The following is a 23,453-nucleotide window of genomic DNA, read 5'->3' on the forward strand; positions in this document are numbered from 1 at the left end:
AAGGGCAGGAAGCCTCAGATCCCAGCACAAAGGTTGTTGAACACTCTGGGGTGCTGATTGCAAGTGTCAAACTCCAGGGAAGAAAATAAATTAAATAAAACAAAGTCACCTCCTCATTCCCATCTTCTTTTGTCATGTCAGCCTTGCCCTCTGCTGCCAATCTGGACACAGCTACAGTGGGGAACTAAGGACTTGAGGCTGAACAAGGAAAGTGTTTTGATCCTCCAAGGTGCCTTGAGATACATGGAAAAACCACAGAGCAGCCATTCTCTGAGTGTTGTTTTCCAGATGCCCTTCATCTCCCTGAACACCTCCACAGCTCTCAACCCATCACTTAGGAAGCCCTGTCTGCTCTCAGCCTTCTCCTCTCCCCATGATTTGATCCCTCTTCACTCCAGAGTGATCACTCCTCCATCTGAGTCCACCCAAGAACTCTGCCCTTGGTTCTCAAAGAGAAACCCATCCCACCCTGTCCTTCAGCTGGATTCCCACCTAAGCCACCAACTTAATGCTCATCACTTCTGGCCTTTTACTCCTTCTTGCCTCATTTTGACTTCTGGCATTACCCTCCCAAGAAAAAAAAAACCAAAAAAACTGGGAGCCACAATCTTCCTCATTTCTTCTTCCATGTAACTACAGATTTCTGTTCATCATCATTTCTGTTCTCTTTGCCTCACCTCCCAGCCATGCTCCAGCCAGCCCTCCCCAGGGTCACACAGACTCTTCTACATACTTTAAGACTAGAAGTTAGCAACAGTGTTCTCCTTCCAGGAAGTCTGTCTTTCCGATCTTCTACCCAAGTGATCTGTTCCTCAAGAGTTTCTCCAAAAGCCTGTGGAGCTAAGGTAAGCCACATGCAGCAAAATCCCTGCAGTAAAGCTATTTGCAGTCTCAGGAACAACAAATTGCTGCAAGGAATCTACTCGAGGTAGCTCTGCTATCAGCAGAATGCCTATGGTTGAAGCATTGAATCATTATGGTTGGACAAGACCTCCAAGAGTCCAACCTCTGACCAGAGCCCACCATGTCCAACAAATTGTACCATCAAGTGCTACATCCACCTGTTTTCTGAACACTTCCAGGGATGGGGATGCCACCACTGCCTGGGGTGGAGCAGCTGGCAGCCTCATCCTGTAGATGAACCCTGATTAAACAAAAGCAAATTCCCAAAATGAAGAGTTGTAGCTGTACCCTAACCTATGGTGAACCACTTCCCAGCCTCTGTGGATGAAGGCAGGGGAGAAGCAGCCTAGGGAAGGGAAAGCTGACGCACTTCTCGCTCCCACAGCTCCGAGTCGAGCAGGTTCAGGTGCAGCACATCCCTGAGCCATGTCCAGCCCACCGTGGTCAGATGTCACCTGTGACACTCCTGGGGTGTGAGCAGAACTTGCACAATGCACATCCTGTGTGCATGTGACGCTGCCCTGGGCACACAGAAGAGGTGGATCATTTTCACCCTGGGCTGTTTTCCAACCTCACTTTCAGAGCTGTGATCTCCACAGATCCTGTTGGAACACTGACCTGGATGTCAGGAACTGCCACTGCTGACTTCAGCACCCATGTCACCACCAAGTCCTGCCACTGCTACCAGTTCCCCAGGTCAGAATGGAGAGACCACACACCCAAGGCCCTGCTGCTGTCCCCAGACACAGCCACTCCAAACTCAACCAAACAAAACCAGTTCCAATTCTATCAGGCAAGCACAGCCCATCACAACATGCCCAAACTTGAGCCAGCAGGAGAATTTCCTTCCAGGATAAAGCAAGACTTGGGTCACTGGCCACAGGTAACAAACCCTGGAGTACAGACAGGAAAGACCACACAAGGCTCTGCCTCATGTGACACTAATTAGAGGATTAATCTTCTTCAGCAAGGTTCACAATTCTGGAAAGAACAGAAGCTGCACATCTGCATGACCCAGCCAAATCCAGCTGCTCGTACTTGCACAGCAGTCTCCTTAAAACTCCAATGGCTCCGGAGCCTGTCAGGGCAGTGTCCCACCCCTGCAGTTGCACAAACACTTGAGGCAGCGGGTGCTCAGCTGCAGATGCTGAGAGACAAAAGGGCTCTCTCTTTTGTCTCTTCATGTCCCACACTGTGCTGAACCCTCCTCATGGTGCCACCAGGCAGAGGATGCAGCCTACAGCTCACCAGGAGAACCAGGAGCTATCCTGCAAGTAACTTTGTTACATATAGAAAAAGCCTGAATCCATCACACATTTTGCTGAAAAAACATTTTCAGTCCTCTTGAGCAATGTTCAACTCAAAACAGCCCGGGTGGAATGGATCTCTGGGTTAAGGAAGGCAGCAGGATAATACCTGAAGTCTCAGGGACCAGTTCCACTGGAAGGCAGGTAATCCCCCTTCTCTTCCTGCCAGCTCCAACCTAACCACCACCAACCTGCACAATCCACACACGGCAAGGTGAGGGACCAAGCTTTCACGTTAGGTGTAATAGAAAAACATTCTTTACTCTGCAAGTGTCTTTACAAATATATATTTATATATTTAAGCCCATTTCAGGCCATAAAAGCCCATAAAAAACAACTAGTACCTTTTTGAACAAGAGAAACTGTGGGGCAGAAGCCTGAGGTGACAGACTCCCACACAGGGACTGCTCTGGCGCTTCTCTGAAGGCCTTTAGTTAGCACATAAAACCATCTCAAAAATCCTTTGATGTGAAAGGAGGGGCACCATTCTTACCCCACTTTCACCACTCTCTATATGAGGTAAACTGGGATCACTTTTACATCATTGCTTTAGAAAGGAGATGTTGTATCCTGAAGACCAGCTTTTCCAAAGAACATTTGTGAATGGGTTAAAAAGGTAAGATGTGTGGATCCAACCATAATGTGCTGTTGTCTCAAAATAGAAGAAGTTGATACTAAAAAGCTATTCCAGATACATACAAGTACAAACACTAGAGCTGGTCAGAAAGATTCAGTTTCAACATTTTGTTAAAAGCAGGGAAAATTTTCTGCAGTGTGTTTTTTTCATTTCCCCTCTCCTCAGTTTTCTACCAGTTCCATAAACCCTTCTGAAAAAATCATGTGTCTGCTGTCAGAGTGCAAAGTCCATCCAAATCTCATGTTTCAGTTCACTATCTCTACACTTTACAAATCCTGATGGCAAACCAAAAGGTCTCAATTTAACTTAGCAAAAGTGATATCTAGAAAATATTCAACACCAAGAGGTCTTACAAAAAAACTTGAGACTACTAAGGCATTCTAAGGCACAGTGTTTTGGAAGAAGTGCTTTCTCCCTGTAGTGTTGCTTTATACACATCACGTGTGCGAGTCCGAGGGATGCATGGAGCTGCAGATGGATGCCATGGCTTCTCCCAAGCAGGGAATTCCACCTTCTGCTGCTGTTTCAGACGTAGGCTCCCAACGCTGCGTGAAATTCAGTGAGACATTGCACCAACTGCTGAAACTTGGGTCTCTCCTCAGGATCTAGGGCCCAGCAGCAGGCCATCACAGCAAACCTGCAACACAGAGGCACATGGAGCACAAGGGAGCCCTGTCAGCCAGGCAAACACAGCCCCAGCCTGAAAAGCAAAACAGCATCTGGCATTGGGAAACTGGCTGAGCAACCAGAGAGAGACAAGGAGCTCTGGATCTTATGGTTCACAATGTTAAACAGCTCCTTCCAAGGATGGACACCTGGAATGATGAGCAAAGGGGCTGTCACCAGAGGTCCTGGCTTGATTTAGGACATAACCCATGGCAATCCAGGAAGGAGCAAGTAGACAGTTCACTGGAAATTGCTCAACTGCTATAAAAGCATGGAATGGTTTGGGTTGGAAGGGACATGGAAGATTATCTGGTCCCATCCCCTGCCATGGGCAGGAACACCTTCCAGTAGCCCAGGGTGCTCCAAGCCCTGTCCAATCTGGCATGGAACACTTCTAGGCACAGGGCAGCCACAGCTTTTCTGGGTAACCTGTGGCAGGGCCTCAGCACCCTCAGAGGGAGGAATTCCTTCCCAATATTCCATCTAACCCTGCCCCTGGCAATAGGAAGCCATTCCCCCTTGTCCTGTCACTCTACTCCTTGTCCAAAGTCCCCCTCCAGCTCTCCTGGAGCCCCTTTAGGCACTGGAAAGGGCTCTGAGGTCTCCCTGGAGCCTTTTCTGGTCCAGGCTGAACACTCCCAGATTGTCTCCAGCCATCAGAGTATCTCCAAGGCCTCCTCTGGACTCTCTCCATCAGCTCCACTTCCTTCTGATGCTGGGGACCCCAGAGCCAGAGTTCCACAAGCAATGTTTACCCCAGGGTTTGTCTGACAGGCAGAACAAACAGGCAAGGAAAGGCAGCCCTGGCTCTCTCTCTGGGCAGCCTGGCTTAGCAGCCCAAGCACAAAGCAGCACCGTTCTCCTTCCCCAGCAGAGGCACTCACAGTTCATCGGGGCAGTTGATGGGCTGAGCTATTCGATAGCCATCCTTTAAATAAGCTGCCATCTCGAAGGGGTCGATGTCCACGTAGGGGGTCTGTCCCAGGGTCATCAGCTCCCACAGCGTCACCCCAAAGGCCCACTGCAAAAGGAACATTGCAGGCATTAATATAGCATCCTGAACCCCCAGAGCTCCTCCAGCCAGGGCACAAAATCACCTGTAAGGAGGATTACACACAGTAAGAAAGCTGTACATAAATGCTTTATATAACCAAAGTCAACATGTCTTGAACTGGGCTAATGAAAAATCACACAACTGGTGTTAAATTGCCCAGAGAAGCTGTGGCTGACCCATCCCTGGAAGTGTCCAAGGCCAGGCTGGACAGGGCTTGGAGCAACCTGGGATAATGGAAGGTGTCCTGCCCCTGGCAGGGAGTAGGATCCAGATGGTCTTAAGGTTCCTCCCAACACAAACCAACCTGTGATTCCAGGAAACTGAAATAAACTCAAAATCTTACTGCACTAAGATATCAATGCTTAAAAATAATGGAATTTTTAACATGAAATTACAGAACACCTAAATCTAAACAATACTGAACACTGAATGATTGTCTTGTATAAAACTGTTATTTACTTTTTTTCATTTTACTTCTTTAGAATGCCTCAAAAGTCCTCAAAAAAGTCTGTGAAATTCAAAGGATCAGAAATGAAATTATAATTTTTTTATTCCAAATCATCTGTATATTTGGAGAGTATGCTCAGGAATAGGACTCAGGAAAAAAAAAAAGAGATTTCATCTCAGTAAACCTGACAGCTCAATCAGCATCCAACACATTCAGCTAGCAACCCTTGCCAAAAGGAGTTTAAAGTGATGAAAAATCCATCTATGAATCCACACACTAGCTGAGTACAAGGAAAATTATTTATTATCTGGTATCCAGAGACCCAGGAGACCAGAGATGGGGCTGATACTTCACGCTTGTGACTCACTACTCAAATTACACATCATCTTTCATTAAAAAGGGGCAGAATCATGCAAAACTCACATGATTCTTGTTTTAATTAAGATAAATCCCACCACTGCCTTGACCCAAGCCATAGGGAAGGGATATTTTCAGGTGGGAATGGCAGAGAAGGGCAGGGGCACAGATGTGGCCCTGCTCCAAACAACCACCAAAGGAAATAAAGCCCCTTTTTAGCTGCAGTGGAGAACAATGATGAGGCACAAGGGTGGTCATAAAGATGAGCTAGAGAGTGATTCAAGCAAAACCACTCTGTTCTAATTCTATAGGTAGCTGTACAAAAATGGCATGAAGAGATGCAGAGTTTCATGTCCAACAGCAGGAAAAACACGGAATTAAGATTCAGCAGGAATTGTGGTTTGTTTTCCTACACTCTGGCTGACTGATAGAGCTGTTGGCAGGGGAGCAACATATTATTAGGAAAGTTTCAAGCCAGCGAACACATTTGAAAGAAAGTCATCCAAAAAGCAAGCCTGGAACACACCCCATGGCATCTCTGCAGACACAGACACTGTTTGTACCAGACTTCATCACCCATTCCCTGTTACATGCGATGGATCACTGCGTTTGTTCCCTCCAAACCCACAAAAACATCTGACATCAGCTTTTTGTGAAAGGAGTCCAGGTAGATGCAAAGCTGGTATTTAGGACACATGGTGTTTTCTACACCCAGAAAAACTGTTCATTTTTGAACTCCACAAAAACTCAGAGGGCCACGTGTCTGCAGTTAGAATTGTGTGTTAAAAGGTGGGTGGCATTTATTTCTAAGCAATAAAAAAAGGACTTCTGGTTAAAATGGGCTGGAAGAGATGCTGAATTGCACTGGAGTTTTCAAGAATGGTTACAATAATGAGATTTACTCATCCTAATAAAATTCCACATCTCATTGCTGCTGTTACATAAGCTTTGATTTCTCACAAACAGTAATTACTTTCATGTCCCAGATTTTTTTTAAAGTAAAAATAAAAAAAACACCATTTGATTGAGTTAGTTTAGCTCTCTAAAAACATGCTTTTACAGGCAACTTCCATTTCCTCTTCTGTCTTCAAGTTTGGTATAACACAAACTCCCATGTGTTTTCCAATGAATACACATGTGGAGCACAACTGGCACCTTCCCTTCCTTCCTTCTTTTTCTTGTTTACATGGCTGCAGAGACCATGGAGGGAAAAAAAACAACCAGAACTTCTCTAAAGTTTCCCAAACTGGCACCAGACCACCATCCTGGATGGGATGCATTGAGGGAACAGGCTGAGGTCACTGCAACACTGCTCTTATCTCTGAAAGGTCACCTCAGCTGGGAGAAGTTCCTGGCCACTGGAATGAAGGCATCCTCTGGAACAGCTGGAATTTGGGGGACTATGGGCCTCACAGTCAAGCACCAGCTCCTGCTAATGTTAGGGAGCTCATTATCCTGGAGCTCAATCCCATGTCTGTGAAGCACAGGGATGTCTGGGAACAGCCAGTGTGGATTTGTCAAGGGAAGCTGTGCCTGGACCAGATCTGTGCTGAGCAGACAGAGCACAAGGTGAATAATGGATGGCCACATGGACTTCTAGAAGGTGCTGGGGCACTGAACAGGATCCCCAGGGAATGGGCACGGCCCCAAGGCTAACAGAGCTCCAGGAGCATTTGGGATTGTTGGAGTGTCCTGTGAAGGTCCAGGAGCTGGACTGGATGATCCTTGTGGGGCCCTTCCAAGCTGGGATACTTTATGAAAAGCAGACTAGTGCCAGTGCAGCTCCCTGAACTTGACTATGTTCCCTGTCAGTGCTCCCAAGGGAAAAGGAGCAAGGGGCACTTCTGCTGTGCACAAAGGGCCTGACTGACCCCTGAACCATCTGCCATGAGCTGCTGATGCAGGAGTGGGAGTAGAGATGGTGCTCTGAACAAGCCACTGTTATCTATCCAGTGCCATGATGCCCTGCCTCCAGCTCTGGGGTTCCCAACATCAGAAAGATGTTGGAGCTGCTGGAGCAAGTCCAGAGGAGGCCACAGAAATGCTCCAAGGGCTGGAGCATCTCTGTTCTGGAGCCAGGCTGGGAGAACTCAGGGTTCCCCTGGAGAAGAGAAGGCTCCAGGGAGACATCACAGCACCTTCTGGTGCATGAAGGGTTCCTCTCCAGAACTGGAAGGGAATTATAAATAACGGATGGGAGGATGCGACAAAGGGGAATGGCTGCACATGGGGCAGCATTAGATGGGGTATTTGGAAGAAACTCTTCCCTGTGAGGGTGGAGAGGCCCTGGCACAGGGTGTCCAGCAGCAGCTGTGGCTGCCCCTGGATCTCTGGGAGTGTTCCAGGTCAGGCTGGATAGGTCTTGGAACAACCTTGGACAGTGGAAGGTGTCCCTGTCCATGGCAGGGGGTGGAATTAAATGGGCTTTAAAGGTCCCTTTCAATCCAAAGTATTCTGGGATTCTTTGTTTCTCCAACAGCTGAAAAAGGAGAAAAATGTCAACAAAACACATTTCCAAAATGCAAGAGGAGGGGGGAAAAAGCCTCACCACATCACTAGCACTGGAAAATTCATTGTTGACCAGGCTTTCCAGAGCCATCCAGCGGACTGGTCTGTTCTCGTTGTCCCCCAGGCAGTGGTAGTCCATGGGGAACAGGTCCCGCGACAGCGCGTTGTCCGTGATCTTCACCTGCAGGCCGTCGTCGATGCTGGGGCACAGAAACAGCAGCTTCAGCAACCCCTGCAGCCTCCCAGCAACAGCTCTGCCCAGCCCTAAGGTCCACACTTAGCATCTACCTGGGCACTGCAAGACCACATCTCAAGCACTGGCACTCTCCTGCATCAAGACATACTTGCTCTGTGATTAGCAAATATTATCACAGCACCAATTTATTCTGTGCCAACTGATAAGCGCTACAAAAATCAGCAGGCTTGGTCAAACAAAACCAAACACTTAAAAGTGCAAAAAAAAAAAAAAAAAATACTGTTAAAGCAAACAAGTAACTGCCTCAAGTTACTCCTGCTCTTTTGGAGATCCCCCAGAGCAAATAAACACTTAGTAGCTCTAGTAACTGTGGCAATAATGAGGCAAAGATCTAAGCAAAGAAAGAGCCAGTTAATACCTTTAACCAACCAGTACACTTTGTGGTCCAGAAGCGTGTCTCTTATTAAGCCAGCTGAAAAACTGTTCATTCCCTCCACAACAGCTATTGATGCTTGTCAGAAGTAGGGTACTAAGGGAAACTTACTTTAATCAAGAGAAGATGACTCAAAACAGCACAGAGAATTCGCCCCCTCTGGGATGTGATTCAAACTCTTTGAACTTAAAACAGTGTGTAATAAAGTTCAGTGTTCTCATGAACAGCTGACTTCAGAATATGGCAAAGATGTTGGCTTCAACATTGTATGACAAAAATACAGAAGGAACACTGGGGTGGGGGTATTGGAACAATTTGGTTTTTGTTGTCTTCTCATCTTGCCAATTATTCTTTTATTGAGAAAAATGAAATATAAATGCTCTGTGTGTTTCCCTCTTTACTGTCTCAGATACCTATTTATTTTATTTTTATGCACTTTCAGACCAATTCATTATCCTCAAAATTTACACAACAGGAAATTTCCTATCTAGTAATTTTTAAGAGTTCAGAGAAATTCCTAGAAGACATCTTTGAAAACAAATTCAATGCAAAGGGTAATTCCCCAGCAATTAAGACAGCCCTGACTTGTGTAATTCTCATGTCCACTGTAATTGGACTGGCTGTGCCATGGGCACATGAGACCGCAAGCATTTCCTCCCTTAAACCTGCCAAGATCACTGGAATCTTGGTTCCCTTCCCAAAATTAGGGCATGGGTCTGATGCACTTCCCAGCCTTTCACCACCCACAGCAAACCTAGGGAACAAAGAGGGGCTGGTGGAACAAAGTCCTTCAGGGCACCTTGGCTACTGGCACCTCTTTCTCTTTCCAAACATAAAGCTCCAGGTGATGGCCCTGATGTTTGTGATCTGTCTCCCGTGGTCCCACTTCCTCCTCAGTGTGCTCAGTAGTGAGGAAAAGCAAGAGAAATTAGGAACAGGATGTGTCAGGAGCCCCATCACACTGAGCATCCTTACGGGGCACAAGAGCAGAGATGGTGGCCACTGAGTGACTGGGTTCCTAGAAGGCCACCAAACACCTCCACCTCTACATTTTGGAGTGTATTCCAGCCTGAAGATGGTCTCAAACCCCACTCTGGCATTCCTGCTATTCCATTTGTATTTATCCATCATTTGGCAACTAAGAAATCTACCAATGAACAAAGTCTTTAACTCCGTTTTTAAGGAGAAAAAACTAAGAAAACCAACTTCAAACAAAAATCTATCCATTGATAAACTGTCAAAGATATTCCAGGTTTTTATTTAAGTTGAAGGGAAGTTTTAATTCTTTTCAAGCCTTTGAAAAAGTGACAGACAAAGGCAGCTGAAGCATTACAGAGAGAATGTTCTGCATTCTTTAGCACCACAATTCCTGGTTCCCCTTGCTTTGGAGAAAAACAACTTCACTGACTGCACCAGTGACCCCAACCCTGCATTTTGAAGGAGAGCCAGGCTGAGTGCAGGGAGCTGCAGGAGCAGAGGGGACAGTACTTACACACAGTTCCTCGCAGCCAGGTCTTTGTGGATGACCTCCCTCCTGGCCAGGTAGCTCATCCCACAGGCAATCTGGATGGCCATGTGTACCAGATCCTGCTGGGAAATCGCCTGCAAGAGCCCAGAGCAGCAGCCATCAGCCCCTCCAGCCCAGTACCTGCAGGGTTACTGGGTTTGCTGTGTCCCAGTGCCCCCTCCCCTTCCAGGCCCCACAGACACAACCACCTATGGGCACTCATCATGGTGCCTTACTCTAAATTTTAACTTCTTTTTTTGACGTGTCAAGGGAAAATACTTCCATCTTGCAAGTGCCTTACTCTTTGCACCTACTTTTTGTTTGATTGGAAGTGGACATAGGCAAAAAATGGTCCATTTTACCTCTTCCCACACCTTTTTCACTTTGTTTCCCTGGAAATCAGCTAAATTCCAGGCAGAAGCACAGCCAAAATCCTTGTTGCTTCCAAAACCAGTATCAAAGGCTGTTGCTTCAGCTCCTTTTGCAACTTCACAGTTCCATCCTAATTAAAATCTTGCATGTATTTATAGCATGGGATACCAAAAGTAGTAAATCTGAAATGTCTCCATACATGATTTTCCTTAATTTAATCCACAATTTTATTTATTGATATAATTTTAGGATGCATTGATTGAGCTCCTACCCTAATGAGAGGTGACAGCTTCCTGCCCTCTGAACACCCATTATAAACAGCCAGGAATGCTTTCCTGGTGGGAAACAAGGCAAACACTTGCTGAGGAGGCACCTCTGCAGCTCTCCTGCTATCACACTGAACAGGAGAGTGCCACAACCATTCCTCTGGTGGCACAAACTCAGGTGCCAGAGCAAAAGGAGGCTTGATGGGCACAAAGTCCCACATGCCCAAGGGTACCTGGGGATTGTTGGCCTCCACCAATTTGCACTGTCGCAGGAAGAGTTTAAGGTTCCCCCAGTTCATGTAGGGTAGCAGCACCATTGGTTTCTCTCCCTCCTCTATACAGACATGAGTGATAGGCAGCAGATTCCTGGAAGACAGAGAAATTCCTAATGTTATGGAACTGAAATTTGATAAAAATACTTTTGATTCCTAAACACAGCAATAAAATTAATTCAACATGGAAGAAAAGCATTTGATCTTGTATTAGGAGTTGCAGAGCACAAGGTGTCCAAATAACTGAAGCCTTAGACATTACTTCTTCTAATGAATGAAATATTTTACTATTTGCCTGTTATGAAGAACCCTCCAAAGGTTTTCACTTGGTCCAAGAAGGTTGACATAAATTGTTGTGAATACAAGTGATACACAGAAGTGCTATATCCTAAACTGGGAGGTGCAGCTTTCTAAATCAACTGCAGATATAAAATATATACTTCCATTATAGCAGTTAAACAAAAAAAAGTCAGAACAACATGTTTGATCTGCTTCAAAGTGACAGAACTGAAAATTTTAGTTCTGAATCAGCCTCTTTAAGGGTCTTTCCAAACCTTTTGTGGCTCAGGTAACCTCCATGCTGCAGTGTCTCTGCACATCTTCCTTTGAAGATATATAATATTACATATATATATATATATATATATATATAAATTAATTCATAGAAACTCAAACCAAACTGGACCCAGTTTCAATTTCCAATAATCACTTTTTAAAATACCTGTATTTTCCATTGAAAACCATTAGCAAAGTCACCAGTGACTTACAATTGTTTTTAATTTTGAATTTTCTTACTCTTTCCTGAAAATTTCTCACAGCCAGGTGTCCCATCCATGAGCTCTGGAGACCCGTGATGGTCCCAGCCTCAGAAGCAGTGTAGGGAAAAAAAAACATTTTGGACTTTTTAAAAATAGTTTGACTTATAATAGGGAGGACAACAGCTCATTTGGAATGAGGAGAGTAGGGCAGGTTCATTCTCTTTCTATTTTAGGTATGTTTCACCAAAAACCTGTTTTAAGGTCTTTATTATGTAAGGCTGGGAACATCCTGGAGAAGGCTCCAGGGGGACCTCAGAGCCCTTTCCAGTGGCTAAAGGGGCTCCAAGAGAGCTGGAGAGGGACTGGGGACATGGAGTGACAGCACAAGGGGGAATGGCTTCCCACTGCCAGATGGGGATAGATGGGATCTTGGGAAGGAATTGTTGCCTGGGAGGGTGCTGAGGCCCTGGCACAGGGTGCCCAGAGAAGCTGTGGCTGCCCCTGGATCCCTGGAAGTGTTCCAGGCCAGGCTGGACAGGGCTTGGAGCATCCCAGGATAGTAGAAGGTGTCCCTGCCCATGGCAGAGATGAGCTTTAAGGTTCCTTCCCACCCAAGCCACCCTGGCATTCCATGATTCTACAGAAGCGTTGCTGAATTCCCAAAGAGCTCCCTCTCCCCAGGGAGGTTTAGCTCAGGTACTTCCACCTCACAGTGACATGGATTTGTCACCAGCCCTGCGTGCCCTACCTGTGGTGAAGCCCTCTGAGTTTACAGCTTTCCGTCAGCATCATTGTCACCTGCACCTCTGAGGCTTGATCTGAGGGGAAAAATGAACCACAGATAAACTTTGGAAACAAATTAACACATTAATTAAAATTCAGTCCAGATCTGCAAGTCATTTAAGGTCACTTGAGCACGAACAGAACTTGTTTGCCTCCTTTCTTAAAATGGCACTTACAAAAAGCCCAGAAGTTCAAGGCCACATTCTGAGGCTCATTTCTGCTCAAAAAAGTGGGGTGAAACCCAGAAAGGAAATCAAGCACATTCCAGGGGCTGACAGGCTGTGCAGTTCTGCACTTCCTGACAGCTTCTGGGCAGGCACAAGCCAGCTGCACTGGGCAGTGTGGTCCCATCCTGCACAGGACTGGTGCCCATGGAAGAAGTGTGATGTGCCAAATGCTTCCCAGGCACTCCAATGTGCTCCAAGGACACTGCTTTGCTGCTGAGTTACCACTCCAGGTACAGTGGTGTTTACTGCCACATGGCTGGAGGCTGTTTATGTCTAGATTTACTTATTTCCTTGCTCCCTACTTGACACACTTGACTCTTGGCAACCTTAGAAATGTTTGCTGTTCTCTCTCCCACCTTTCAAAATGAATAAATAAATAAAACCACTGCTGACAGCTAAAATTCAGGCACCTGTGATAACTTCAGTAACCCAAAGCAATCAGAGCATCCAGAAGCAGAAGCACAGGTGGTGCCTGGAACCCCTCTCCCACTGCTTTTTGTGTATTTGGGTTTTTCTTCCCCCCTTGGTGGCAAGAACCTCCAGGGAATCTTAAGGAGATGGCAACGAGAGCACTCCCAATCCCACCCCCCTCACACCTGGGAGCATTTTCTGTGTCTGCCTCGTGCTGGGACTAGTTCTGGCAGGGAGCTGGCACAGGAGAGCCTAGCACAGCCCAAGGAGCTCTCCTTGCTGCACTAGAGGGAATTTACATGTCATGGATGAGTCAAGTCAAGGTTTTACTGCCCTGGGAGGAAGAATGGGCAAGAAATCCTCTGCTCTCTTCTCTCCTCCAAGGTCTGATCCTGCTCCTGTACAGCCCTGACACCCTTTCCTAACTGAGCTGAGCCCTGCAAAAGAAAATGTGACTCTGGCTGAGTGAAGAGTGATGGGAGCACTCTGCAGAAGCTCAGAGGTGCCACTAAATCAGTGACAATTATGGCTGTGGTATATTATGAGATGCATCAGTCAGTGCTTTTGGGCCCATCACTACAAGGATATTGAGGGGCTGGAGCTTGTCCAGGGAAGGGAACAAAGCTGGGGAAGGGGTTGGAGCTCCAGGAGTGGCTGAGGGAGCTGGAAAGGGGCTCAGCCTGGAGAAAAGGAGGCTCAGGGGAACCTTGTGGCTCTGCACAACTCCTGACAGGAGGGGACAACTGGGGGGGTTGGGCTCTGCTCCCAGGGAACAGGACAGGATGAGAGGAAACAGCTTTGAGTTGCACCTGGGGAGGTTCAGACTGGATATTGGGGAATCTTTATTGACAGAAAGGATGGACAGACATTAACACAGGCTGTCTGGGGCAGTGGTTGAAGATTTAAATCTGGAGGGGTTTAAATCTGTGTGGGTGAGGCACTTGAGTGGTGGCCTTGACAGCACTGGGGGAATGGTTGGAGTTGATGGTCTTGGAGGTTTTTTCCAACACAATCAAATCTATGATTCCCCTCTGTTTGATAACCACTCTGTATGTAGGGATGGTAGGAACAGGTTCTTGCAGTGCAGGAGACACTGAAGCCACGGCCAGCTGAAGTCTCTGGCCTGCACTCCAACAGAAGCATGAGAAAGACAAGGTCCTGCCCCTGTGGGCTGGACACTTGATAAATTTGCTTATGTACAAGACAAATGAAAAAGGCTTGGAAAGAGGAAAGAAAAACCAAGATCCTACATTAAAACAAAGTTACACAGCCCTGAACGACTGAATCAGGCAGTTCTAAAAGCCAGCATTAAAAATGGAGGTGGAAAAGCAGATTCTGAGAAGTCAGAGGAGCAGGTTACCTGTACAAAGTTTCAGGTGTAAACAGCAGTAATTACAGGGCCCAAAGACCTCAACCTCTTCACCCAGCACACGATGAAGGGAGGAAAGAGATTCCTGGGTGTGAGTTTAAGCTGATTAACTCCTCACACACTCTCTGGCTCTATGCTTGCTGAACTGGTTTGCTTTTAATTATAAGAGCCACCAAGCAATAATTTGAAACTTTAAATCAGAGATTGTTTAAGAGTGGATTTAAGATCTACAGAACGAGTCAGGCTGGTTTGGACAATGCATTCATTCACCTCCTGATGGTGACTCTTCTGCCAAAGCCTTTCCCTTTCCAGAACTCAGGGAAGTTTCCAGCAGGTCACTGTGACGTTCTGTTGTTTTCTCTCCACGTTATAGTGGTTGATCCAAAAGCATGATTGACTCCCAGGCAAGTATATACGGAAACTGAAATCTTATCTTGTGAAACAGTCCCACCATCCATATTGTGTTTGCTTATCAATATTATTTCCTTGTTTTCTGCATGGCAAAAAACTTACCCAACACCAACAAATTCAACAGACTCTGAACAAACAATAGTGTTCAAGGCTAATCCTCCCCTAAGTTGAGACCAGTGCCAATTTAGAACCACCACACAATTTGATTATTATGGGTTTGTACTAGATATAATTCAAAACACTATATTAATCACCACTTCTTGGAGTGATTCTTCTCAAAAGGGAGAGAAGAACACCAAAATACTGCTACTGCAACAGTCCCCACTGGAATTGAGCTTCCTTTTAAGGCTATTTTCATCAGTTACAAAGGAAAAAGTTCAGTTAAACAAACTCTGTCACATTTAGTAGGCTATAACCACTTTTGAGCAAGCAACACACACATCTTTACAGACCAGGACGAAGGTGATTTTGGCAATATTACATTTTTTTTGTGAGGGCCTGGTGAATCTGAGCATCCTGTACTAAAAAATAGAAAGGATCCTGTCAAACCCACGGGATGCCCACGGGCTTTTGTGGCTCCTTTTGTCTGCCCTGGATCCGTGAAGGTGTCGGATACAAGCTCAGCCACACACACAGCTACAGAGGGGAGAGGGGGCAAAGCCTCCCAACAGAGCCAGAAACCTCTGAAATTACAACAGCTACGTGGAGACACAACTGAGGAGGTCACAGGCTCCCATTTATTAAATGTGAGCACTGCAAGGGCTCACTGCAAACTTCCTTAAGGCCCTGGAAAAAGCTGAACTGAGGAATTACCATGATTTGTGATTAAGAACATGTCAGTGCTCAACCATGAATGGAGTTGCAGTTGGATAGTCACGAGGAGCAGCCAGATTTCCATAAGGTGAGCACATACCAACAGCTGAGAAACCAAAGAGTACTTCAAGGAAGTTCAGAGGAAGATTTAACACCCAGAAATATTCCAGATGCTCAGTTAGGACCAAAAAGGTCCAACTTTCAGAAGGTGCTTAAAACCAAGACTGAGATAGATGTAAATGCATTCTAGAGAAGAAGATGTTCTCCAAGCCCTGGTTTTACCCAAAAGCCTGGCTGTGAAAGCCTGCCCTGAGGCCCAGGGCAAGAACAAGCCAGGATTCTAAGCTCTGATGGAGCTGCAGGTTTATCTCCTGATATCATAGGATTTGTATGCACCCAGGCACAATGGGGCTCTTGGCACTGGTGGTTTTACAGAAGAGGCTGATCCCTCTGTGCTGGGATGTGCTGGGGCCCTGCCTGGTTCATGGGGAGAAAAAACACCTATTCCATTTCTACCAACTTCTTAAAATCCAACTGCAAAAATGTATTTTAAAATCTTTGTTCATTATCACTCATTGATCATGCGAATCATCAGGTGAAAAGATCTTGAGGAAGTTCTGTGATGGGGAAAGTGAAGGGGGTTGCCTGCTCTGAGACCAGGCACTCATCAGCTGCAGGGCACCAGGCTCTGCTTCAGCAGGAAAAGTCTCTCCACACCCCAAAAGACGTAGCAGAGATCAGAAGCAGCAATTACCTGGATATTGCAGTGGGGAGCTGATTAGCTGGATGTTTTCATGAGTCACTTTGTGAGGGAGACCTCCCAGAACCTCAAAATTACACAGCACAGCTTAAGTAGGATCACAGAATCCTTTAGGTTGGAAAAGCCCTCCAAGATGAAGTCCACTCATCCCTCCAGCACTGCCAAATCCACTCCCAACCCATGTCCCCAAGTGCCACATTCACACGTCTGTTAAATCCCTTCAGGTATGGGGACTCCACCACTGCCCTGGGCAGCTGTGCCAGGGCTGGACAGTCCTTTATGGGAAGAAATTTTCCCTAATATCCAACCTAAACTTCCCCTAGGGCAACTTGAAGCAATTTCTTTCTGTCCTATCCCCTATTTCCTGGGAGAACAGATTGACACCCTCCTCACCACAGCCTCCTCTCAGGCAGAGTAACAATTTAAAAGACTTCTGACTGTAGAATGGTCACTGAAATCTGTTTCTTCAGAAGATAAAGTAGAACCTCAAAACCCATGTAACCACAGGTTTCAAAACTGAACTGAGTCACATGTGAACTCTCTCACAGCCTGCTAGAAGCAGTAACAGCAGATTCTCTCAAGACTCCTGTCAGAAGCAGCTTTGCAAATGCTACAGCCAGGAGCTCCAAGGCTTCTGATGAATGTTTCCAACCTAAATATTTAAGAATATGTTTTACCTGCAGCTTTTCTCACCTTTGGACCATTTGTAATGACTTATTCCCCTGTGAAATTCCTCCTGCTTCATATTGCATGGTAATGCTCCTCCACAACACTTACACAGCCCATTTTCTACACACCTGCCTGTTTTCACAAGCTTCTATTACCATTATTATCTTTCAGCCTTGTGGAGTTTGCCAAATATCCCACGACAAAGTGCACAAGCCCCAGTTATTGAAGGGTGACAGCCACACAGGCAGGCACAATGGGCACAGGAATTGGGAGTGCAGGACTAGAGCAGCTCCAGGTGATAAATGCTCCCGGTATCAACACATCCTTGTTAATTACTGCTGTTTCTGCATGGCAATTAATTAGGTAAAACTGCTCCCAAGGCAGAATTCCACCCTAGTTCAAAGAGAATGCACGCCTGAGTATTGCTTTAACCCCTCTACACGAGTCTTTGGAAGTAATTCAATGCCTGTGCTCACATCTGTTGTACAGGACATTTTTAATACTCCTAGCAGGTAACCTTCACAACTTTCCTTCACCAGAAGGATGCTAAAGGAATGCAAGAAGTCATGATCCAACCTGTTTTTTTCATAGGCAGAAAGGAAAGTACATATAAAAATATTTCAGCTTTAAAATTTCGAGGCCCCAGGAGTCAGAGAGAGCCAAGTGGAGCATCTGATGCTTCCTCCTGCCATGGACTGAGCACAGCACTCTGTGCTCCTGTTTGCAGCTTGGAGCTGCAGGAAGTGGTCAGGTCACCACTTCCACAAATCAGTGTCCCCCTGCTTTCCAACCCAGCCCTGCATCCTACAGAATTCCAGCCTCCTGTAAAGGTAAGACATGCACTCCAAACCACAGCAGCAGGAGGTTACAGCGTGGGACACCGCACTTAATCCTGATAAAATTTCCAGAGAGCAGGATTTCTCTTCCAATCCTGGTATCCAGGCATCATGTATCAACCACATGAGTTTATTTTGCAAAGCATGGCAGCTCACGCTGACAAATCCAAGCCTAATTTTAATAAATCCTAGGACTGAGTCAACACGATACTGCTAAAATAGGGAATGCTATTCTGGTTTTCCTACATTATAAATGCACATGCAGTTTTAAACCACAGAAAAGGGCAGAGAAAATCAGGATTTAGGGATGGTCTTAGTTCCCTGTGTAACAGTAACACCAGAATCCAGGAAGCAGCAGCAAAGAGCAGGAAGTAAAAGGCTCTTTGCTAAATAATCCATTTAACTCAAAGTCAACCTGAAAGTGTTAAGTAAGTTGAAAGTGAAACTGGGAAAGAGAGACATGAATGATGTCCTGGTCCAAAGGTCAAGGGACAGCACATAATAAAACTGATGTACAAGTAGAGATTTTAACTGTGCGCAAATTTAAGTGTCCTGCAGGTGAGTATCTTTTAGCACATGGAATAAATCTTTAAATTATGCAGTACAATACTTTGGAAATCATCCCCTCAGTATTTTCTGAAGCATACTGTATTGCTTTAGATGTCTCAGGGTATTTTCCTAAAGAACTTGGATTAAATTAAAAATGAAGTGCATTTTTTAGGCTGATATTAAAAAATTTGCTACTTATCCCAAATTCTTTAAATTCAAGTATCTTACTTTATAAAGACACTCAAGAATTTAGCTCAGATGAGCAGTAACTCTTGATTTTTCTTTTTTGGCATAAACTATATTCTTCAGAAACGGGATCCTGCACTCTGATTTTGGAAGATTAAACACTTTTGAACAATTAATTCAAATACTGTATGTTTAAGGTACAACCTTAAACTTAGAACTATATTCACAAGGCTGTGCTTTTTAAGAATGAACTACCCAGAATAGCAAATTCCATCAATTGAAACATGGCCCCTTGAGAACAACTGTGGATGCTCCAAGTTTTGGTACCTGTTTAGTGTGAACAAGAAACCTTCACCTTGGTTAACACAGAGCTGCTTGTCCACATTTAAATCCCCTCAATGTGCCCATTGCTGTCTCCTGCTTGGCATGGCCTGAATTCTCAGGATTTCTATTTCTACAGTTCCCAACTGCATGAAGTCCTAAAAGGTCACCAAGCTTGCAATCATTGAATGGTTTGGGTTGGAAGGGACCTTAAAGCTCATCTCGCTCCATCTCCTGCCATGGGCAAGGACACCTTCCACTGGATCACGATGCTCCAAGTCCTGTCCAACCTGGCCTGAGCACTCCCAGGAATGGGGCATCTCCTCTTAACTAGACTAGCAATAAATGTAAAAACTCTAAATAGTAAAATGACAGAGATAGCCAAGAATGCTGAAAGTCTTTTAGTGACCTAAGATGACAGAACTAAAGCATTATTAAAAGTTGGTAGAACAATGAAGTTTAAAGAGCTGACCTTTGTCAACACTGACTTTATTTCCAGTGCTTTCCATGGATGGTTTGTTTCCAAACACTCCTTCCTTGTACATCAGAAAAATGTTAAGTGGTTAGAACATGAAATGGGAGCAGCCGGGTTATCTTGAACAGCACACTGCGTTGTTTTTACCAAAAGTGTACATTGGCCAGAACATCCTAAATGAGTCAGGCCTCTGCACAGCTCACCCTCACTTCATATGTTCCTGGAATAACACAATTCCATTTGTTTTGCTAAGAATTTTCTCCTTCACAGGAAAAGCACCATTAAACAAAGTGTTCTTTAAATCAAAGGTGAAACCTGTGTGTTTTCTTCCTCCTCTGACATCAGATGATTTAAAAGATTCCCCAGAAAGGCTGGAGGGATCTGTTCAACCCTGTAAAGAGATGTAATGCCAGCTTGGAGAAACATGCCATCAGAGACACTTCCCAAAACTGAGAGGAACTGGAAACCTCTGGTTGGAAAGTGAAGCATTCCACCCTCATAACACAATTTTTCTGTAAAACAAAAAAACACAACGAAGAAAGCAAATGCCAGCTAAGTCTCTCATCTTTCTAACAAAGAACTTGTTCAGGTTGTGTTGATCCAAAGATTCCAAAATCCCAGATATTCTAGATAACATATTCTTGTTCTTGCTGGCAATGACACACATCCTCAATCTTCATCAGTGTCTGCTTGAAGACGGAACGAAGGCAAATTTTCCACTGAAATGTCTAAGGGTGAAAATAACTATGACTTTGAGCACCTTGCCTAGCAAATAAACACAGTGGAAGTTTAAACTGCAAAGATAACACAACTGTATGGCCAACATGAAGGATGTAGGACAGCCTGAATAAGTCACACCTTTTCCCCAGAGCTTGGGATCTTTGCAGCCTGAAGTTATTAGAGCTTCCAGAAATCCAGGAAAGATCCATTTTCCTTTTAAGCTCTCCTTGGCACAAGGCACTGCTCATATCAGAAGGCTCAGGCACCCAGACACAGATGATACAGCATCAAAAAAACATTATAAACTCATCTATTTCATGAACCTGCATGTAGAAACTTTGTCACTGCCATGGGCATGTTACAACTTTCTCCCTGGAGTGAAATAAAACTCCATGAAAGAAAAAACTCCTTTAAGCATCTGGAGTAAAAATCAGGGATGAATCCTCCTGTCAGTCTTTATAAGAGATGTGGCGTTGAGACTTCAAGAGAAGCATCTCCAACTTTTACACCACATCAATTTAAGAGCTACAGAACAAGTAATCACTGAATCACTTCCAAGGTACTTCAATAACTTCATGAAGTGTTCAAAAGAAAGACCCCAAATTCTGTAGTGGATGAGAAACCAGTCAGATCATGCTGAACAAGCACCCTCCAACCTATTCAATCCCTGCACTGATACTGCCTAATCAGGCTCAAACTTGCTATTTGAGAATCTGACCTAATAGTTCTACCCTCGTTTGAGACAACAGGGAATACAGAAGATTTCAGGAAACTCTCTGGATGGGCTCTTCCACTTCTCAGGCAGGTCCAGGCTCTCTCAGTTTTTGTGTATTACTGACTTCTTTAAGAGCAGATCACTTCAGAAGGGGAACAAACACAAAGTTCAGAGAAATCAGGGATCCTGTTTTCACTCTCCTGGTTTATAGCAATGCTCTGCATCTCACTGGAGCACCGGGAAACATCAGGGAAGTGGGAAGGGCTGCTGCAGTTACTGCAGTCAACTACCTGTTGCTTTTGATCCTTTGGGGGCAACAATTAACCACGGGGAAAGAATACAGGGAAGAGACAAAATGACAAGGTTGCAGCCACTCTCCCTCCAGAGCAGGAAATGCCCACAGATATAACTATTGCCTGATGAGGACAACAGCCACAACTCACCTTGCCCAGCACAAGGAATGGGAAAACTGGCAGCACATTCCCCCTGTCCACATTATTGGAAATAACCCCTCTTAAAAGGGTATGGATGCTGTAGTACACTGACAGCTGAAGGAGGGGCACATGAAAAGAGATTCATTATGACAGGCACTTAGGGCATGATTTTTCTTCATGGATTTTCATTCAGAAACCACTCCTTGAACAGCACAGCCTTGACACCTGCCCACATGGCACAGAGCTCTTCTAACAGCCAACAAATCCAAGCTCTAAGCCAATCTGTAATACTTGTTGGGCTGGGGAAGTTCAGCCTAGAGAAGAAAATTTTCCAAGGACACCTTTCTGTGGCTTGTGGATTGTAAGAAAGACTGAAACAGACTTTTGATCACTGCTTGCAGGGACAGGACAAGGGGCAATGTTAAACAGGAAAAGGATAGATTTACATTTGACAAAAGGAAGACAATATTTTAAAATTTATTTATTTATTCTTCCCTGTGAGGTCAGACACTAGCACAGGCTGCCCAGAAAAGCTGTGGCTGCCCCTGGATTCTTGGAAGTGTTCAAGGCCAGGTTGAACAAGGCTTGGAGCAACCTGGAATAGTGGAAGGTGTTCCTGCCCATGGCAGGGGTGGGAACAGATGGGCTTTAAGGTCCTGTCCAACCTAAACCATTCTGGGATTCTAGGATTCTCTTGAAATTCCAGGTTTAAAGCCGTAACAAATCCCCTTCAGTTTCTTAAGCACTGATCCTGGTGAGAAAAAAGAAGTATCTTTTCTCTCAAGGAGGTTATTCTTCCTCACAGTACCTACTCAAAGAACCTCACTGCACATTTTCCAAAGATCTGGGATACTCCACCCCCACTCCCCATTGTTTCCAGACATTTGGGGCATCACTGGACTTCATTTTATCACTTTCAGAGTGCACCTCTGGGTTAAACAAGGCAGTTCTGGAGCAGCTCACACTTTTGGGAAGGGATAATTTAACTCCACAGACAAAGTGTCTATTTTCCATGACCCTCAGGCTTTATTGCCTTCAGCAGAGAGATACTTAAGTCAGTTTAATGGTTCTCATACCCATCAAGATTTTATGGTCCTGCCTGCTTCTGCTTGTGCCAGAACAGCAGTGTGTGTGTGGCCACAGAATGACTGAGATCAAGGAAAAACTCTGGTTACAGGAGAATTTTTGCAGGTTTTTTCTTCCAACCAGATCCAATTCCCAACTTATTACATGTCCCAGCCACACACAGAGCAATCACAGCCCGGATGTGAAAATGAAGCTGAGTAACATCAGCACTGCAAGTGAGCTGCTGTGAGGAGGGGATGAGGGGATGTTACAGGTTCTTTTCCTTGCAAAATTCTGCTGCCCAAGCCCAAGTATCAGCAAAACCTACTCTACACTTTTTACACACAGGTCCTTTTTAATGCTGGGAAATTCTCTACAGTGACCCTACAAATGCCATCACTCCCTGAGGACCACGCTCCAGTTCACTGCAGTGAGTCCCTCCCTGCAAAGGGAAGAGCTTATTCCTATAGGACACAAATGTGTCACAGACACAAGCCACTGTAAGGGACAAGTATGGATTTAGGAGTGCATTGGAAGTCCCATTTTGGAAAAGCAATTCAATAAGAGGTCATGGGAGGCAGCTAAATTAAGATCACTTTTGACAAATGTTATGTTGTTTAATCCAATGCTATAAAAAGTAGCTTGCGTGCCAAGGGCTACGTTTTTCAGAACTATTATTAAATAAGAGCCAAGAAAATAACAAAAGATAGAACTGTTTGGCAGGGAAAGGGAACAGAAGAGGGCAGAATTCAGAAACTGTTCCCAAAATACTGGAAAGAAGCAAATTTTTTGGTTTTTAAATAAGAGAAGCCCGGCTGGGAGAACAGGGGGTGTTCACCTGGAGAAGAGAAGGCACCAGGGAGAACTTAGAGCCCCCACAAGGGGCTCCAGGAGAGCTGGAGAGGGAATTGAGAGTTGAAATTATTATAGATGCTTATTTTTTTTTTTGCAAGAAAAAAATTAAAGAAATTGCCAAATGAAAAACCAAAGGCAATGAGACACCCAACTGAAATGACAAAAATAAG

General features: G+C 45.1%; 1 protein-coding gene across 2 annotated transcripts in view; it reads right to left on the minus strand.

Moving 5' to 3' along the window:
• Nucleotides 1-2,450: 2,450 nt before the first annotated feature.
• RYK (receptor like tyrosine kinase) overlaps nt 2,451-23,453 on the minus strand; it is a 53,844-nt gene continuing 32,841 nt past the window's right edge. For both annotated transcript variants that reach the window (XM_021541446.2, XM_077785603.1), the window contains exons 10-15: nt 12,433-12,502; nt 10,888-11,020; nt 10,002-10,111; nt 7,921-8,080; nt 4,398-4,534; nt 2,451-3,484 (exon numbers count right to left, since the gene is read on the minus strand). In XM_021541446.2, the coding sequence (XP_021397121.2) occupies nt 3,373-3,484; nt 4,398-4,534; nt 7,921-8,080; nt 10,002-10,111; nt 10,888-11,020; nt 12,433-12,502 (722 nt within the window). In that variant the 3' untranslated portion in view covers nt 2,451-3,372. The remainder of the gene's footprint in view (nt 3,485-4,397; nt 4,535-7,920; nt 8,081-10,001; nt 10,112-10,887; nt 11,021-12,432; nt 12,503-23,453) is intronic.

This window comes from Lonchura striata, chromosome 10 (assembly GCF_046129695.1).
Source record: "Lonchura striata isolate bLonStr1 chromosome 10, bLonStr1.mat, whole genome shotgun sequence".
Classification (NCBI taxonomy): domain Eukaryota; kingdom Metazoa; phylum Chordata; class Aves; order Passeriformes; family Estrildidae; genus Lonchura; species Lonchura striata.